This window comes from Pipistrellus hanaki (genome assembly GCF_964339955.1).
Source record: "Pipistrellus hanaki genome assembly, chromosome: 15".
In the NCBI taxonomy this organism is placed as follows: Eukaryota; Metazoa; Chordata; class Mammalia; order Chiroptera; family Vespertilionidae; genus Pipistrellus; species Pipistrellus hanaki.
In genome coordinates, this window is record NC_140517.1 from 38,766,804 (window position 1) to 38,784,936 (window position 18,133).

Sequence of the window (18,133 nt, forward strand, 5' to 3'; positions counted from 1 at the left end):
TGTGTGTCTAGGTTGCTGTCGTGTAAGCTTGTGTTGTAATACCCCCTGACCGAGCGGACTGCAGTTTGGTGTGTTGTCCCTTGAATTGATGCATGTGATCGGACCTCACCGTGATGTGTTTATCTGTGTTGTGTGTGTCCACAGAGGTTGTGTGTGGCTTTTGTGGGTTTAAGGTTCGAGACCCAATGGGCAGCCAGCGTTTACATGTGTATCTCAGTTGTATATCTTACAGAAATTTTGTGTCCATTCAGTTCCAGGCGACAGGTGGTGCAGGGTTAGATACTGTAAAACGGTATATTTAGCTCAAAACACACAGGCTTAGCTACCACCGACCTGTGTGTTTGAGCTTGTCAGTACAGACACTAAACACCCCGATATACTGAACAGCAATTTAAAGGATTTGGAGTAGAGACCCGAGAACTTCCGGAGGGCTTCCCTGGGGGGGGGGGGGGGGGGGGGGAGGCCCTATGGTCACATGCAGAGCACCCATTCCACATAGGATACAGCCATAGAGGGAGACGGCAGCGGGAGGAGGCGCCCTGAGATTTACTTTCAAGGGGAGAGGGTGTGATTTTCTTTACTTTTCTCACGCTGTTAGTCTAGCCTCTATTATCAAATCTTCAGGACTCACTGAAGTCAACTAGTACCTTCCAGATCAAGAATAACTTATCTAGCCCAGCCATAGTGACTCAGTGGGTGAGCATCTACCTATGAACCAGGAAGTCACGGTTGGAGTCCCGCTCAGGGCACATGCCCAAGTTGCCCCCTCGATCCCCAATGTGGAGAATGCAGGAGGCAGCGATTAATGAATCTCTCTCATCTTTGATGTTTCTTTCTCTCCCTCTCCCTTCCTCTCTGAAATTAATAAAAACATATTTTTAAATAAAAGAATAACTTAATCGCTATTTACTTAATCACTATTTCATATACCTCCCTCCACATGAAATTTGTGAGGCTAGACGCTGAAGAATAGCCAATCTGGTTAGCTTTTCCTAAAGCGACCCAACTGTACGAGCTTTAGTGAGATAAGAAAATAATTGCGATTGGTGGACAGATTGTTTTGAAACCGCCCTAACGGTAAGGGGCGGGTCCCTCGTGAATTCATCTCCTTCCTGTTTCCTAAAGGCAATAGTGAAAGAGAGGGGAGGTGTCTGTTGACCCTCCATTTCATTGGTTCTAGTGAATTTACCCGCTTGGACTCCTCTAGGGGCGGGAGATGTAGACCAATCAGGATATGTTTTACAGAGACCTTAGTTTGATGCTGGGGCTGCGCAGGAAAGGCTGTGAGGCGCGCTCATTCTGAGATCTCATCGCTGATTGGCCTAAATTCTTACTCCCTTCCCCTCATTCGGCCCTACGGGAATGAGTGCAGGGTCGCTACCCAATCACCGCGCGCTCCGCCTCCCGTCTCTTCCCGCCCTCCACTGGGGTCGCTGAATCGACGTAGGCCAACGCTTCCTCCCCGGCAGCTCCTGCGCTCTTTCATCGACCAGCTTTTGAAAGGCGCTTTCTGATTGGCCGAGTCTCGGGCCCGCGCCCGTTGCTCCCAGACTGTGGCCAATTGGCAGCCGTGTTGCACAGCATGGAACCAGGGAGGAGGGGGAGGTGGCGGCGGCCATTTTGAGTTGCTGCCGCCATTGGAGTGAGCCCCCCCTCTCCCCCTCGTCTCCTGACAGTAAAGGTTTAAGGGGGACAGAACCCTGGGAGGCCGGGCCGGGCTCGGGGGCCACCCCGGGGGCCCGGGCCATGGATGTGCGCCGTCTGAAGGTGAACGAACTTCGGGAGGAGTTGCAGCGCCGCGGCCTGGACACTCGGGGCCTCAAGGCCGAGCTTGCGGAGCGGCTGCAGGCGGCGCTGGAGGCCGAGGAGCCCGAAGACGAGCCGGAGCTCGAGGCCGAGGAGGAACCGGAGATACCTGGGCACAATAACGAGGAGGTCGAGACCGAGGGGGGCTCCCAGCTGGAAGGGACCTCGCAGCCACCGCCGCCGGGGCTGCAGCCGCATCCGGAACCTGGCGGCTACTCGGGGCCGGACGGACATTGTGAGAGTGCGCGGGGCGGGGGGCCGGGGAGTCTCGAGTCCGGGCCGAGGAAGGGCTGTGGGATCCCGCTACCCGCCGCCGAGAAGGATCTGGGGACCGGGGCCTCGGGACAACCGAAGGGTGGGTCCGGAGAGAGACTGGGGACGGGGGCTCTCAGTTCCGGAGATGAGGACAGTCGGGGGGTGAGGGCGGTGGTGGAGGATTCTGAAGCCTGGGGCTCGGAGACCCGAAGCCGTGGTTTCTGGGAAGGGGAGTCGGGAGAACAAGAGGTTGTCTCTTGGGGACCAGGAGGGTCTTGGAGATGGTGATCCTGCCGTGTGGAGCTGGGTGGGCTCGGGGGCTGAGGTGGCCCAGCTGTGGGTTGGACCCGGGAGCCGTGTTTTCGGGGCTGAGGACGGAATGACCAGTGTCCGGGGCTGGGAGTGTTCAGGATGGAGGATCCTGGAGTTTGCTGCTGGATGGGGTAGCGGGAAGTCTCATTTCCTAGGAGGGTTGGGGAGATGGGGGTGAGGGTGATGTCTGGCCGGGGAGAATGCTCTGGCATTTAGCTGGTGAGCATTTGGGGGCTGTGGAGGACCCACATCTGTCTGAGTGAAGATAGCCTGGGGACTGAGATCCAGAGCGAAGGCTAACCTTGAGGCAGGGGCATTTGGTGTTGGGAAACCTGGAGCCCTGGCTGACTTCTAGAGGAGGCACAGGGAGTCCTGGTGTCCAGAAGCTGGCAGGGGAGGAAAGGATGCTTCACTGGACCCGGGACCTGAAGGTCTAGAGCTGACAAGGCTCTGAGGACAGACCACTCAGTGGCCAGCGCCAAATGGTCTTGGAGATTAACGGAATGGAAAACATGGTGGTTGGGGTGGGGCAGATAACAAGTAGGAGTTTGAAGTCTTAGGAGCATCTGGGGGACAGGATCCTTGTGTCCAGTACAGGAGTGTGTAGCTGACCTAGTAAATCTGGGAAGGGGAGTGTGTATACGATGTGGAAGGAGGAGGAAAAGGGGGTGGGGTGATGGGTGCTTAGGGTGGAGTGGAGGAGTGTTTCTGGGACTGAGTGTCTCCCAAAGAGGTCTTGGTCCCCGAAGTGGTTACCTGTGTGCCTCCTGGGGATTGAGGGTTTGTGTGTGGCTGAAGAGGTAGCAGGGGACCTCTGCAGCACTCGGAAGGTATGGCTGGGAGTGAGGGATAGGACACATCTGCGATTGTCTGAAGAGAGGGAAGCTTGGGGTGGGAGGGAGTAAATCGGGGTTAGAAAAGGGTGGCTTTCTAGCAGGACTAGGGAACAGGGATCAGAGAGGTTAAGGAGTAAGTAAGGACTCGCCTCCAGGGTTTGTGGTTATTTCTTTGAAAAGAGGGCGCCCTGGGCCTTGAGGCTAAGAGAAAGAGAAGAAGAAGGAGGTCAGGGGAGAGAAAAGATGGGGTTAGTATTGGGTACTTACTTGTTCCTGAGAGATGGGATCTCCTGGAGGGGCAACTTGAGTGTAGATTTGAGTGGAAGGTGGCCTGAGGGTTGTCCAGGACCCACATGCTGGGAAGAACACTCCATTGAAGAGCTCTGTGAAGAAAGGAGTGAGTGGCCCAGCCTGTAGGTCTGGGGCAGGAGAGCCCCTGGCAGAAATGCCTGGGGAGAAGAGCCAGTGGCCAGAGGTGTCTCAGGAAAGTGAATTATGTAGGTGCTTCTAGATTCAAGACAGGCTTTGTTTCAGATACGGCTCCCTCGTGAGTCCTGGTTTCCTGTGTGTAAGATAGGGGTAATAATAGTGCCCCCTGGGTAGCTAGGAATGAGATCACATGTTTAAGGAGCTTAACCCTGGGCCTGCCTGTTACTAGGAGCTGGATGTCTTAGGGAGGGGAGAAGGACCCCAGAATCACAGCGCCTCTCACAAGGCTGCCTCTGTGGTCCAGGAGAGATTCTCTGGAAGAGATGGAAGAAGAGCACTATGCTTGGAGTCTGGGGGAAACAGAATGGTTTGAAGGGGCATCCAGTGTTCCAGTTAAGTAGATAGACTCTTTCTCTCCCATCCCCTGTAACAAAACCCTTTGAGCCCTCTTCATTCCTCCCTCCAAGCGTTCCTCAGTTCTGGTAAGCAGACCTGTTACAAGCCATGTTGTCTGAGACTTCCCTCCCTTCGAGCTGCACCTGGTTTGTGCCCAGAGGTGTTTGTTCTCTGAGAAAGGATCCAGTCAGTTAGCAAATGGCAGAAGAGTCTCCTTCGCTGTGGTTGTGCCTCACAGGTCCCGGCACAGTCACTTATAGGGCCCTAGAGGCACCTAGCCAAGCTTGTCCCTGGAGTGGAGAGCCTGGTGGCTGCTCATCCTAGGTTTCCAAACTTCTTTCTGGGTTTGACTGCAAGGTTCTTGAGGGAATTTCAGGCTTAGTACTCTGGTTTTAGTCTCACCTGTGAGCTTTCACATGTGTTACCCCATTGGTTGGCAAACTCATTAGTCAACAGAGCCAAATATCAACTGTACAACGATTGAAATTTCTTTTGAGGGCCAAATTTTTTAAACTAAAACTTCTTCTAACGCCACTTCTTCAAAATAGACTCTCCCATGCCTTGGTATTTTGTGGAAGAGCCACACTCAAGAGGCCAAACCACATGTGGCTCGCGAGCCACAATTTGCCCACCACAGTGTTATCCCAATCCCAGAAATGTTTTCTCCATCCTCATTACTTACCTTTACTTGTCTAAATCCCAGTCTTAGCTCCCGGTACTTCTCTGTAGCCCTTAACACAGCCATAATTACTGTGTGTGTGTGTGTGTGTATGTGTTTAATGTCGGTATGTCTTAAACTAGAGGCTTCAGTGGAGCAAGTTTATTCTCATCTGTATCCCAGGGTCTGGTGTGTAGTACGCACTCCATGAATAGTTAATATTGTTATTCTTACCACCCTTCATCTAAACTGCTGGACCCACAAGACACCTTCCCAGAATCTTCCTACCTAACTCCAAATATTTCAGGACATGATTCCTGTTTTCTTAACAATTCCTTTCCTCTCTCCCCATTTCCCTTTCAGCTGAGACGGTTACCCCTTATCTTTGCAGCTACCGTATTGGCAAGGTGGAGGACAGTCTTAGGGGGGTTAGTTGTGCAGGTGGGAATATTAAATTGGGCTGAGAACTGATTTGTGCTCTAAATCTTTTTTATTTCATTTTTTAAATTTATCTTTATTATTGAAAGTATTACAATGTCCCCTTTTCTCTCTCCCACCCCCCACCCCTCATTGACCTCCCTCCTCTCCACTCCCTTCCCCTCCCCAGGCATTCATCACACTATTGTCTGAGTCCATGAGTTTTGCTTATAAGTTCTTTGATTAATCTCCCCACCCCCTCCTTCCCCCCAAAAAATCATTAGTCTGTAGTATGCTTCCATGACTCTGCATCTATTTTGTTTATCAGTTTATTTTGTTCATTAGATTCCACATATAAATGAGATCATGTGATATTTGTCTTTCTCTGACTGGCTTATTTCACTTGGTGTAGTAGTTTCCAGGTCCCTCCATGCTGTCTCAAAGAATAAGAGATCCTTCTTTTTTGCAGCTGCAGTATTCCATGCTGTAAATGTACCATCTTTTTTATCTACTCATGTACTGATGGGCAGGGCACTTGGGCTGTTTCCAGATCTTAGCTATTTTTATTTTTTTTTTATTTTTTTTTTTATTTTTTTTAATCAATCTTTATTGTTCATATTATTACAAAGGTTCCTCATTTCTTCCCCCCTCCACCAAGTTCCCACCCCACCCTCTGCCCCCTCCCCATCCCCCATTGTCCTCATCCATAGGTGCACAGTTTATGTTCAGTCTCTTCCTCCCTCCCTTTCCCCGATAGTAAATCTGTTACTTAGCATTTTCTCATATCAATAATACCTCCACATGCCCAATGATACATTTCACAGAAAAGACATTTCCAAATAGGTCAACCAGCCTCATCCAGGCCCCACCCAAGGCACTCACAGATCAACACCCCAGCGCTATACTAACTCAACACATCCAGATCTAAGCCTTCATCACTTGATTCAGCAGACCCTCAAGTTCCCGCAAAAGTTTCCAGCCATGTCTGAGAGGCAGCCGTGGGCAGGTACAGGCGAGGAGCGAGCTGTTTCCGGCCTGGCTGCTCCGGGCCTGGCCTCTGTTGCTCTGGTTCGTTCCACAACCAGCTGCTCCGTGTCTGGTCACTGCCGCTCCCGACCTAGTTGCTCTGGCCTTGGCTGTTGCTGCTACAGGCCTGGCCGCAACAGACCCGGCTGCTCTGGGCCCGGTTGCTCCAGTCCCGGCCGCTCCGGGCCTGGCCGCTCCCAGCCTGGCAGCCGCTGCTCCGGGCCTGGCCGCTCCCAGCCTGGCAGCCGCTGCTCCGGGCCTGGCCGCACCCAACCCGGCAGCTGCTGCTCCGGGCCTGGCCGCTCCCAGCCTGGCAGCCACTGCTCCGGGCCTGGCCGCACAAGACCCGGCTGCTCCGGGCCTGGGATCTTAGCTATTTTTAAAAATGCTGCTATGAACATATGGTGCATATATTCTTTCTGATTAGTGTTTCAGGATTCTTAGGATATTTTCCTAAAAGTGAGATTACTGGGTCAAATGATAGTTCCATTTTTACTTTTTTGAGGAAATTCCACACTGTTTTCTATAGTGATTGTCTACATTCCCACCATCGGTGTACTAGGGTTCCTTTTCTCCACAACCTCACCAGCACTTGTTTGTTGATTTGTTAATGGTAGCTATTCTGACAGGTTTGAAGTGGTACCTCATTGTCATTTTAATTTGCATCTCTCTGATGATCAGTGACATTGAACATTTTTTCTTTTCTTTTTTTAAATATATTGATTTTTTACAGAGAGGAAGGGAGAGAGAGAGCTAGAAACGTCGATGAGAGAGAAACATCTAGTACCAGCTACCTCTTGCACCCCCCTCCCCCACCGGGGACGTGCCCGCACCAACGTACATGCCCTTGACCGGAATCGAACCTGGGACCTTTCAGTCCGCAGACCGACGCTCTACCGCTGAGCCAAACCTGTTTCGGCCATTTTTTCATATGTATCTTGGCCATTTGTCCTCTTTGGAGAATTGTCTGTTTAGGTCCTGTGCCTGTGCTCTAAACTTAAAGGTTGTTCCCTGAAGGTAGCTCCCTAAGCACTATAACTTGTCACAGAACAGTAGGCCTACGTTTTTGTTTTTGTTTTGTTTTTTTTAATTCTTTATTGTTGAAAGTATTATGGATGTCCCCTTTAATCCCCCATAGGCCCCCTCCACCCTGCCTTGATCCCCTCTCCCTGCCCCAGTAGGCCTTTGGTTTTTCAGCTGTGCTCTACAGGGTACTTACTATGTGTCTGTTGAGTTGCCTTCCACCCTGGAGTAGTCTTACAGGGCAAGTTGGGCCCCTTCTCTGATCCTCTTGTCTCCTTGCTTCAACCAGAGCAGTTCTGCTTCCATTGGTTTTCTGTATTGGGATTCTGTAGAACCCAGTCACAGATTGATGTTCAACCTTTTGTGGGGCAAGAGAGCATGTCCTCAGGCAGCTGGGACTGCTGACTGCCAGGATAGGTTTTCATCGGAAGATGTTGTCACACATTTTAGCCTCTGGCAGACACTGTCCCCAAGGTAGCATAAAAAAGCCACCTCTAGTTCCAAGAAGAACTCTTCTAAATGTCTGTTTTTTGTTTTAAGATGTCATGGACAATATTACCAGGCAGAACCAATTCTATGAGACTCAGGCCATCAAACAGGAGAACGAGTCAGGCTATGAGAGAAGACCACTGGAAATGGAGCAGCAGCAGGCCTACCGCCCAGGTAGGAAAGTACACATGGTGCATCTCTTTTGAGGAAAATGGAATCTATAGGGGGAAAGTGGGTTTACAATTTTTTGTATGGAAAATACAATAATAAATAATATAAGGATAAACTCTGTACTTTGCATGCTCACAACTGTAAACTTACTTTTGCCACCCTGTATACGTGCGTGGCCCTTACCCTCTACATCAGGGGTCTTCAAACTGCGGCCCGCAGAGGAGTCTGATCCGGCCCGCCAGGTTTTTTGGGCAGTGAGCGCAGCCGAGGTGTTACAGTAGGAATTAGTAGTTCATATAGTCCGGCCCTCCAGCTCTCTGAGGGACTGTGATCTGGCCCCCACTTTAAAAAGTTTGAGGACCCCTGCATAGATCCCATCTTTCCAGAGACTGCATCTTCCATTCGGGCTTTGTCACTCCGGCAAGATTCTTTTAAAAGAAAGAACATAGTCCCGCTTCCAGGTGTTAGAAGAGGGGAGTCTTCATGGTTATGTTTTTAGATGTTAGTGTCAGCACCTTGGACAGTTTAGACCTGGAAGCAGATACTTAAGTCGTATTTAGAATCTTCGAATGTGGAAGCCAGAAAGCACCTTCTAAATCTAGTCAGGTATTTCCCAAGCTCTGAAGAATATTGTTCCAAGAGCTGTCATTAGGGTCTTCTCAGAAAGGGTTTCTTGGCTAAACATACCTGGAAATATGCATGTACTTTATCGCCTCTGGGAGAGTCACTGCTCCTTAGAGCATTAAAAGCTCTGAGAAGTCCTGGATTGAAAAAAGTTCTATCATGTGGTTTAAGCCCAGGATTTCCTAAACACGTAAATATATCTTTGCAGAACAAAGATTATCATTATGCCAGTTTGGAAAACACATGTAATCCAGTTCTTTCCCTGTTTTATACATTGGGGATGTGACATGTCTGATGGTAGAGCTTGGGTTAGAACCCAGGAAACTGGCTCCTGGAAGACTGCATTTGTGTCCTATTGTTTGGAAAACTGGGTCCTACTCTTGAGTAATGACAGAGCCTGGACTGACTCCTAGTCTTGTGCTCCTTTCACTATTTTGTGGCCCCTGTGCCATAGTGAATCTAGTTGACTCTATGTAATTCCATTCTGGTTCATCCACAAAGTAAAATCCCCAGGAATTTCTTGTGGGTGGGTCAAGATTTTAATAATTGTGGGTTAAACTGCAGATTTATTCAGGCTCTGTGAGACTTGTGGTGTCATTTGGCCCAAGGAGAGTATTTTTTGTATTATTATCAGTAGACATTTATCAGGGCCTCCTGTGAGGCTCAGTGTTGTGCTGGGAACCAGGGAGGCCCTCTTCAGATGGGTGAACACCATCCCTGTCCTGGAGAACTTCTCTGAGGAATTTGATCTGCATGCCAAAACTAGGGTGGTCTTGGGTTGCGTGCTGAGACAAGTAGATGTAAGTGATCTACAGCATGAGGTATAGATGCTGTGGAAAAAAGTAAAGTTAGGTTGAATCCAGGGTTTGCTCTTGATTAGGAACTGATTCTTGGAGTCTGCCTAAGATTGGGACATTCCTGTGGTCCGCAGCAGGTTATCTCATCCTGACTTTTTATTCAGGAAGATTCACTGAGGCCATCACATTGATGGGCTGGCTTAACACATTGCGGACCAGTAGTTTTATTGCTAGTTTTACCCAGTGACCAGATAAGTTTCTATTGAATCAGTACAAAAGACGTTTTACATAAATGTTAAAGGCATGCTTTAAAATTAAATACCCATTGCATTTTCAAGTTATTTATTGCATGTTCTTACAACCTAATATTTTTTTTAAAGTATGATACTTTGTAAAACACTATGTAATATGAAGTGAGAATTCTCATAATCCATCCGCAATGTGTTAAGTGAAGACCCTCCCTTCTGGAGTGGTTAAAGCCAGTGGAGTTAGCTGTAGGATGACAATACACTGTTGAATGGACCTTTCCTCCCTCCCTTGTAAGATTGAAGGAGCTTTATAAAAACTGAGATGGAGAAATTCTTTGGGAGGAGAAATTGAATGGACTTGTGAAACCTCAGGTTAAAGAGATCTTAGGGTGCAGGCCAAGGTGGTTGCCAACTGTCATAGGCCCTTTAGCAGATTAGCCAAAGGCAAGCAACCATGCCAGCTTTAGGTAAGTCTTTAGAGAGCAATTCTTATTTAGTGCTAAAGTCCCCTCTACCTCCCCATGAAGCCTAAGAGTTGTCTGGCAACTGTCATTTCATCAACTGCCAGTGCTGATGTGCCTGGCAGCCATCCCCGGCCTCCCTTTGTCCTAACTCTGTTCTTCAGTATAGCCTTCCGGCTCCCTTAGCAGGCTTCCATTGAACTCAGCAAGCTGCCTGGGCCCAGCCCTTTATCAATGCAGTCAGGATCCTGCCAGCATCTTCTAAGGTAAAGGGGACCAGAAAACTGATAACTGAGGAATTTCTGAGTGTCTTAACCATCTGGAATTGTCCTGACAGTGGAAGGGAAGACAGAGATGAAGCAAGAACCACCCACCAGCTTCCTCCCGCCTGAAACATCTCAATTCAAGCCAGACAGACAACAATTCCAGAGTCGCAAGAGGCCTTATGAAGAAAACCGGGGAAGGGGGTACTTCGAGCACCGAGAGGATAGGAGGTGAGAGTGATGCAGTAGTCATCCTTGTTCAGTAGGTCTCTATGTCTGTAGTCCAGTGCCTGCTAGGGCCTTTGTACTAACCAAGAGGAGCAGGCAGAGCAGGGTTCTCGCTGCTCTTGTACCTCCTCTCCCCCTTTCTTCCTGCACTCACTGTCAAATTCAACTTCCCAAAACTTTGGTCCTTTCTGTTACTACAGGGTCAAGTCCAAACATCTTAGCCTTTCACGAGTAAGATAACAGCCTACCTTTTCAGTCCTTTGCCCCATTGCCCTGCAGTCCTCATAGTGTCCTATTCATAACGGCTGCTCAATATCTCTTGATTGGGGGAGGGGGGATCTATTTCCTCACCCTTCTCTCAAACACATTCCCTTCATCCATTTACTTATTCATTGTCAGTGCTCATAGTGCTTTCACCTCTGGGTTGGACACTGGGGAAAGAGATTATTTGGACAGTGGATTTGTCTTTCTGTTGCTGCCAATGAAGGGACTCAGGCAGACACATGTACAAGTGAGCCTCAGTAGTCGGGGTGAGTGTGAGTGTTAGAAGTTCACAGGAGGGCAGGGCCTCTCTGTCCTGATCATTTGCTTTTTCCCTTTTCTGATGAGCCCTCCCCCTCCATTCACCCTAAGTCCAGTCCTACTTCTTTCTACCCTCCTTCAGCTCCTGTATGAAGCCTTTTCTAATCACAGAAAGTAGGAATGACCATTCCTCTATTCATCTGGACTAGTCATATGACATATTTTGTTTTCTACCTGGGGGAGTCAGTCTTCTTTTTTTTAAAACTATTTTTTTATCCAGAAAGGAAGTGGGGGGGGGGGGGATAGAGACATCAATGATGAGAAGAATTATTGATTGGCTGCCTCCTGCACACCCCCTATTGGGGATCGAGCCCATAACCTGGGCATGTGCCCTTGACTGGAATTGAACCCAGGACTTTTCACTCCTCAGCCTGACGCTCTATCCACTGAACCATCTTCTAAGTAGCTACGGATCTCTTTAAACCAGGGCCCGGGTCTCATGGGCTATGACTAAAATTAGGACATGGAACTCTCCTGAGTTTCTTCCATTGCCCCACAGAGCAGAGGAGGAGTGCTCGGTCTGGTCCAGGCTGGCAGGGAAAGCATAATAGAGTGGACTCACCGTGTGATGAGCTTTCTTTGATCAGGCTCTGTACTGGCAGGCTGGAAGGCCTGAGGAAAGCCTGCTGCTAAGGGAGTGCCAGGAGCCAGATGGGCATGGGGTGCCTGATTTGGGCATGCAGTGCACTAAGGTCATCCAGACTGTCCCAGGCAGGACCCTGGGCATTAGACTCACCCTTCTACCACTTCCCCTACATGTTAGAAACCAGCAGTATTTTATTTTATTTTTTATTTTTATTTTTTTTTTAAATATATTTTATTGATATTTTACAGAGAGGAAGGGAGAGAGATAGAGAACCAGGAACGTCGATGAGAGAGAAACATCGACCAGCTGCCTCTTGCACACCCCCTACCGGGGATGTGCCCGCAACCAATGTACATGCCCCTGACCGGAATCGAACCTGGGACCTTTCAGTCCCCAGACCGATGTTCTACCACTGAGCCAAACCGGTTTGGGCCGAAACCAGCAGTATTTTAATATAGTCCCCTTTTGTGTTTTGCTAGGAAGATGAATGTTGTTCATAATTTAGGACATTTTTGAAAGACAGACAAAATATGGGTCATTTCATGTCCTTTCAGATACGAAGTTTTAGGAAGCCTGATATGTAAATACATTGTACTTACTGAGGTTTATCCAAGCCTTTGCACATTTCCCTTCCTTGACCAGTACCGTTTGAGCTACTACAACCTCTCTTCAGTAGTAGTTCAATATGAAGGCATGCCAAGGTTATGGGCCAGAATCTTGGGTTGTGAGAGAAGATCTCCTTTGGAAAAGTTCTCTAAATGACTCTTGATGGCCCTCTTTAGCAGAGCATGCCCTCTCTGATCCCCGTTTCCATCCTAGGAGTTAACAATCATTGCTCTCATTGCAAGGATGTAGGATTAATAGAGGGTTGGGGGTTTTTTGTTTGTTTTTCGCTGATCTCTGTGGGAACAAATTGAAATGCAGGAAGGCCACTTGTACATTCCAGCAGAACCTTCATTTCTCTTCCTCTGCGCTCATTCAACTGTTCTCATGTGACTTAACCCCTATTTCTGGCACAGGGGCCGGTCTCCTCAGCCTCCTGCTGAAGAAGATGAAGATGATTTTGATGACACCCTTGTTGCCATCGACACATGTGAGTCCTTGTGTGCCTATCTGATTCTGCCTTCCAGTTACTATTTGGAAACTGCCTTGACCTTCACAGGATCTCTGCCCAGCACCATCCAGAGCCAGTGTAAGTCCAGATAAAGTGCTGGTTTGGAGACAAGATCTGCTCCCGGCTCAAACTGTGGAATCCTGAGCAAGTCATTCTACTTCTCGGAGTTTCTCTTCATGGAGGAGTAATCCTATCCTAATAACTCAAAGGACTTCCAGTGACACTGCAGAGGAAGGATGTGAGAGCGGTTTGGAAACCCCTGAAACACCCTGTACACAGTGGAGGTTATAATCTAATCAGGAAGGGAACCTGAGTGCTTCTAGGGAAACTTAACTCTTTGGCAACCAGTTTCCATTAGCTGCTCACGTTCCTGGTGAAACCAATGCCACTTTGTCCTCTGAAGCATTAACCTGGCCGGCCCTGCTCTTTGTCCTCCAGTTCAGTTTTCTTTCCACTGGATAAGTGGCTTTCCTCTTGACTACATATCTAAACACTTAGAGAAATGATTAGAGAGGTCCTGTCCTTCTTCAGACCTCCTAAGACAGAATCAAAATGGTAGAGACTGTAAATCTGAATTTTTAAATGCACCCAAGTCTAAAAACACTGGACTTTTCAACAGCAAAAAGTAAATAACAATTCATGTATTTTGTTGCATAGCTCATATTTATAGAGCGATGGCTACATGCTTTCAGAAGATAAAGCCATTTCACAGTTCTTTGTATCACAAGATCTCAAAAACAGTATATCCATAGTAAAGCTAATCTTTTTTTTTAAGTATTGGGTGGCAGTGGTCCATGAAGCAGCATTTGATCAAATGCCGTATGTGCAGACCATGGCATTTAGCCTTTAGAGAAAAGAGAGAGCAGCTGGATGGGGTCAGGAAAGATACTTAGAGGCATGGCTGGCTTCTTGAGTGGGAAGAGTCTGAGCTACAGCAGGCTAGTCCTAGGCCTACAGGAGGAGTGGGAGCCTGTGTGCCTTGTCATGTGTGTCAGGGTCAGATATTTGTGCAGCTGTTGGAGGTGGGAGTCTGACTTCCTTACTGACAGTGTTAGCACAGGGATGATAGTGTTAGCACAGGGAGATGGTTGAAGTGAATGGCAGTGGGGATTGGTCTTTTTTATCGTTATAAAAGCCTTTGAAATTGGTGAGGATATGGACCCTAGCCCTAACAAGTGTCCATCTTTGTAAAAGACATTTGTGTGCAATTTCCAAAGGTGCCTCCCAAAGACTATCTTTGGATCCATCCAGGTGAAGGACCCCAGTGTCTATGTGAAGTGGCTGCTTTGATCCTGTGCAGGCCAGTTTGCAGTAGTTTGTACCCTTTCGACTGAAAGGGAGATTGGCTAGGCAGTGTGGCCGGTTTCTCATGAGCCTGTCCCCACAATGTGTCAGCTTGTGTACTCCTCGTTAACGTTCTGAAGGACCTTAATTTTTGCCTGTGCATGTCTCTCTGGGACCTTTGAAACATCAACCAAACTCCAGGCTTTTTCCTCCACAGATAACTGTGACCTCCACTTCAAGGTGGCCCGAGACCGGAGTAGTGGCTACCCACTTACAATTGAGGGTTTTGCATACCTGTGGTCAGGAGCCCGTGCCAGCTATGGGGTCAGAAGGGGCCGTGTGTGCTTTGAGATGAAGGTGAGTGGAAACAACAGAGGGGTTGGGGGCAGAAAGTAGGTTCGTCCTTTGGAATAGCCTGCCATCAGCCTCCCTGGCCAGAGCACAATTTTAAGAGATTTGATTGAGCATAGACTTTGTGTCCATGCTAAAAAAGTACAGTGAACTTAGGAGAACTATGCCATTGCTAAACACTGTATCAACAGGCCTACCATACATTTCTTCATTAAGCAGATTTTGCCTTGTTGGGATTTGACCCAGATATTATACAGCCAACTACTCTCGAGGTGACATGTTTGTAGAATTGAGAAAAGGAGTAGTTTGGGAAAAAACTGAGCTAGAATGAACTTAAGCAGCACCAGTTAGAGGGATTTTCAAGGGAGAGTAGGACAGAAAAGGTTTTGTCATCAGGCTTCAGGTGGCACAGAACAGTATAGGGGGAAAAGCAAAACAAAAAATTTTTTATTTGCATTTTTTAAAAAAATATATATTGTTTTTTTACAGGGAGGAAGGGAGAAAGAGAGTTAGAAACATCCATCAGCTGCCACTTACACACTCCCCACTGGGTGTGTGCCGGCAACCAAGGTACATGCCCTTGACCAGAATCGAACCTGGGACCCTTGAGTGCGCAGGCCAACACTCTATCCATTGAGCCAAACTGGTTAGGGCGGGAAAAGCAAAATTTGTGCTCACATCCTCTCTGTGCCCTTTGCACACTCCAGAGGTAACTTGTATTAACAATTTTTTGTTGGTTTTGTTTCCTTTTTTGTTTGGTTAATTCTTACCCAAGGTTATTTTCCCATCGATTTTTAGAGAGAATGGGAGGGAAGGGGAGAGACAGAAACATTGATATGAGGGGGACACATCAATTGGTTGCTTCCTGCATGCATCCCAACTTGGACCACAGATTGAGCCTGCAACTACATTATGTACCTTTGACCTGAATTGATGCTCTATCTGCTGAGCCAAACTGGCTAGGGCAACAATTTCTTGAGTATCTGCCTTTATGTATCAAAACATGATAGTTAATATTAATGGAACACTGCATGCATAAGATATGGTGCAAAGCTCTACACAGATATCTCCGTTAATTCTCACAGTGCTATCATGAAATAGGAAGTATTATATCCATTTTTTTAGAGGTAGAAGCTGAGACCTAGGGTTATTGTTTTCATTGACGGTAGATACTGTTGATTGTAAGTTACCCATTTTGTGTGCTGCTCATAGAGCAACATAGCCAATGAAATGGACAAAGTTCCCTCTTATCCCATCAATTTTAAATATATTTTTAGGGATTTCAGAGAGCAAGGGAAAGAGAGAGAAAAACATCAGTGGTGAGAGAGAATAATTGAATTTATTGGTTGCCTCCTATATGCCCCCTATTGAGGATCGAGCACGCAACCCAGGCATGTGTCCCGACCAGGAATAGAACCTGTGACCTCCTGGTTATAGGTCAACGCTCAACCACTGAAACACACCATCCTATCTTTTTTTTTTTTTTTTTTTTTTTTTTTAATAGATTTCAGAGACGAAGAGAGAGAAATATCAATGAGAGTGAATCATTGATCAGCTGCCTCCTATATCCCCCCCTACTGGTGATGGAGCCCACAATCTGGGCATGTGCCCTTGACCAGAATCAAATCTAGACTCTTCAATCTGCAGGCTGATGCTCTCTCCACTGAGCCAAACCAGCTAGGGCTTATGTTTTGTTTGTTTTTTTAACTGCTGCATCATATTCTCATAATCTGTGGTGTGCCATATTCATTGGATGTGCCATAATGTGACCAGAGCCTTGTGGATTTTTTTTTTTTTCTATTTGTTTGTTTCTGGTAATATAAACAGTGCTACGCTAAATTGCTGGGTTAAACAGCCTTGTACATTTGCAATTTTAAATGGAGACTGCCAAATTGTCCTCCAAAGACGTTGAACCAATTTACCCTCCTATACCAAATATTATGAGCACTTGTTTCCTGCAGCAAGTGTTAGAACTAAAAATAACTGTTTTTTGAGCCCTGACTGGTATGACTCAGTTGGTCGGGCCAGTTCAATTCCTGGTCAGGGCACATGCCCAAATTTCAGGCTCAATCCCTGGTAGGTGTGGCAGAGGCAGCCTATCGATGGTTCGTGCTCACATTGATGTTTCTCTTTCTTCCTCTTTAAAAATCAACAAAGTATTTAAGTAAATAGAAATAACTGTTTTTGAAAAACCTGTATCTGTGGTCCTGCACTTCCCTGAGCCCTTCAGAGGACCTAACTTCAGAGCAGCTTAGACCTTTTTCCCAACAACAAAAGCCATCTCTGTTTTTTTTGTTTGTTTGTTTTTTATAATATGTTTTAATTGATTTCAGAGAGTAAGGGAGAGGGAGAGAGAAACATCAGTGGTGAGAGAGAATCACTGATCAGCTGCCTCCTGTATATCCCCAATTGGAGACTGAGCCTGCAACCCGGGCATATGAATCCTGACCTCCAGGTTCATGGTTTGATGCTCAACCACTGAGCCACACTGGCCAGGCAAGTCATCACTGTTTTCAATGTGTTATGTACTTTCTTCCTATATTACCTCATAAACCACCTGCCTCCAGAGAATGAATCAGCTGAGCCCTCTTGTTCTCTGTCCCTAGATCAATGAGGAAATCTCCGTGAAGCACCTTCCATCCACAGAGCCTGACCCACATGTTGTCCGTATCGGCTGGTCCCTTGACTCCTGCAGCACCCAGCTAGGTAAGGGGAGGGCAGCCAAGCAGTCCAGAGAAGAGCAATTGCCTCTATCCCTGGATTGTTGTGCTTCCTAAAAATCTCTTCCTAGTGTTGAAATCAACAGAACTATCCTGGGGTGGAACAGACTTAAGGATTAGGTATATGCCATTGCCTGTGTGGGCAAACAAGATCCAACCACAGTTATATAACAACTTTTCTATGAAAAATTTATCCATCTTTTAGGAGAAGGTTCGAAGTTCTCTTTGAAAAAGATCAGTTGTCTCCTGTCCTCAAACTGTATTGGAAATAAAAATAAGTTTCTCAAGCCCCGTTAAGTTCTGTCTAGGGTTTTCTGTCCAGAGCCTAACTCAGAGTAAAAGAGGAAACAAAGAACAGTGGATCCCTGCAGGACTGGTTGGCAGAGGCAGGGGCTACCCTGTGAGAGGTTTTGAATTTTCCTAGGACCCCAGGCTTTAGATTGTCTGTCCCAAGTAACTGATTTCAGTAACCAATGCTGAGACCTTCTGCCTTGGTCATAATCATCTGATTACAAAAATAATATATGCTGCTTCTGAAAATTTAGGCCATACAAATAAAGGAAAATAAAAAACCTAAACCTGAGAGACATAATTGTTCTGACTGTTCACTTAAGACTGATTCTTGAAAGTGAAAATGTTAGGTCAGAAGAAGTGTACAGTTTTTATTCAGATATATATTAATGTTTTTTGCATGTCATCTCATTTTATTTTTGTCTTAAATTTTAATGTGTGAGTGGTGGGTTGTTGATACAGATGAAGATTCAAAGATCAGTATGGTCAAGCAGCTGGTTCATAGAGGAACTAAGCTTGTTGACTCCTGCGTTTCTGGCAGGATGCTCCTTGGGTTCCTGGCCAAGGATCTCTGTATAATCCAGGTGTCATCCAGGGCTCTTGGGATCTCAGTCAGAATGCTTTAGCCTCCAGTTCTGTAGCCTAAGGAAATCCAGTGTCTTTCCAATGAGTTAGACTTCATGGTTTCCAGAAGCAAAATCCAGCCTCTTGGCTTTTTGCTGCCCAAATCCCCTGGCACAAAAAATGGATGCCATTAGTAGATTTA

General features: G+C 47.1%; 1 protein-coding gene across 3 annotated transcripts in view; it reads left to right on the forward strand.

The window, feature by feature from the left end:
- Positions 1–1,563: 1,563 nt before the first annotated feature.
- HNRNPUL1 (heterogeneous nuclear ribonucleoprotein U like 1) overlaps positions 1,564–18,133 on the forward strand; it is a 44,496-nt gene continuing 27,926 nt past the window's right edge. The window contains exons 1-6 of one of the 3 annotated variants that reach the window (XM_084860919.1): positions 1,564–2,161; positions 7,699–7,821; positions 10,286–10,442; positions 12,627–12,700; positions 14,223–14,362; positions 16,963–17,062. In XM_084860919.1, coding sequence (XP_084717045.1) covers positions 1,747–2,161; positions 7,699–7,821; positions 10,286–10,442; positions 12,627–12,700; positions 14,223–14,362; positions 16,963–17,062 — 1,009 coding nt within the window. In that variant the 5' untranslated portion in view covers positions 1,564–1,746. The remainder of the gene's footprint in view (positions 2,162–7,698; positions 7,822–10,285; positions 10,443–12,626; positions 12,701–14,222; positions 14,363–16,962; positions 17,063–18,133) is intronic. The other 2 variants (XM_084860920.1, XM_084860921.1) reach the window with 2 other exon arrangements.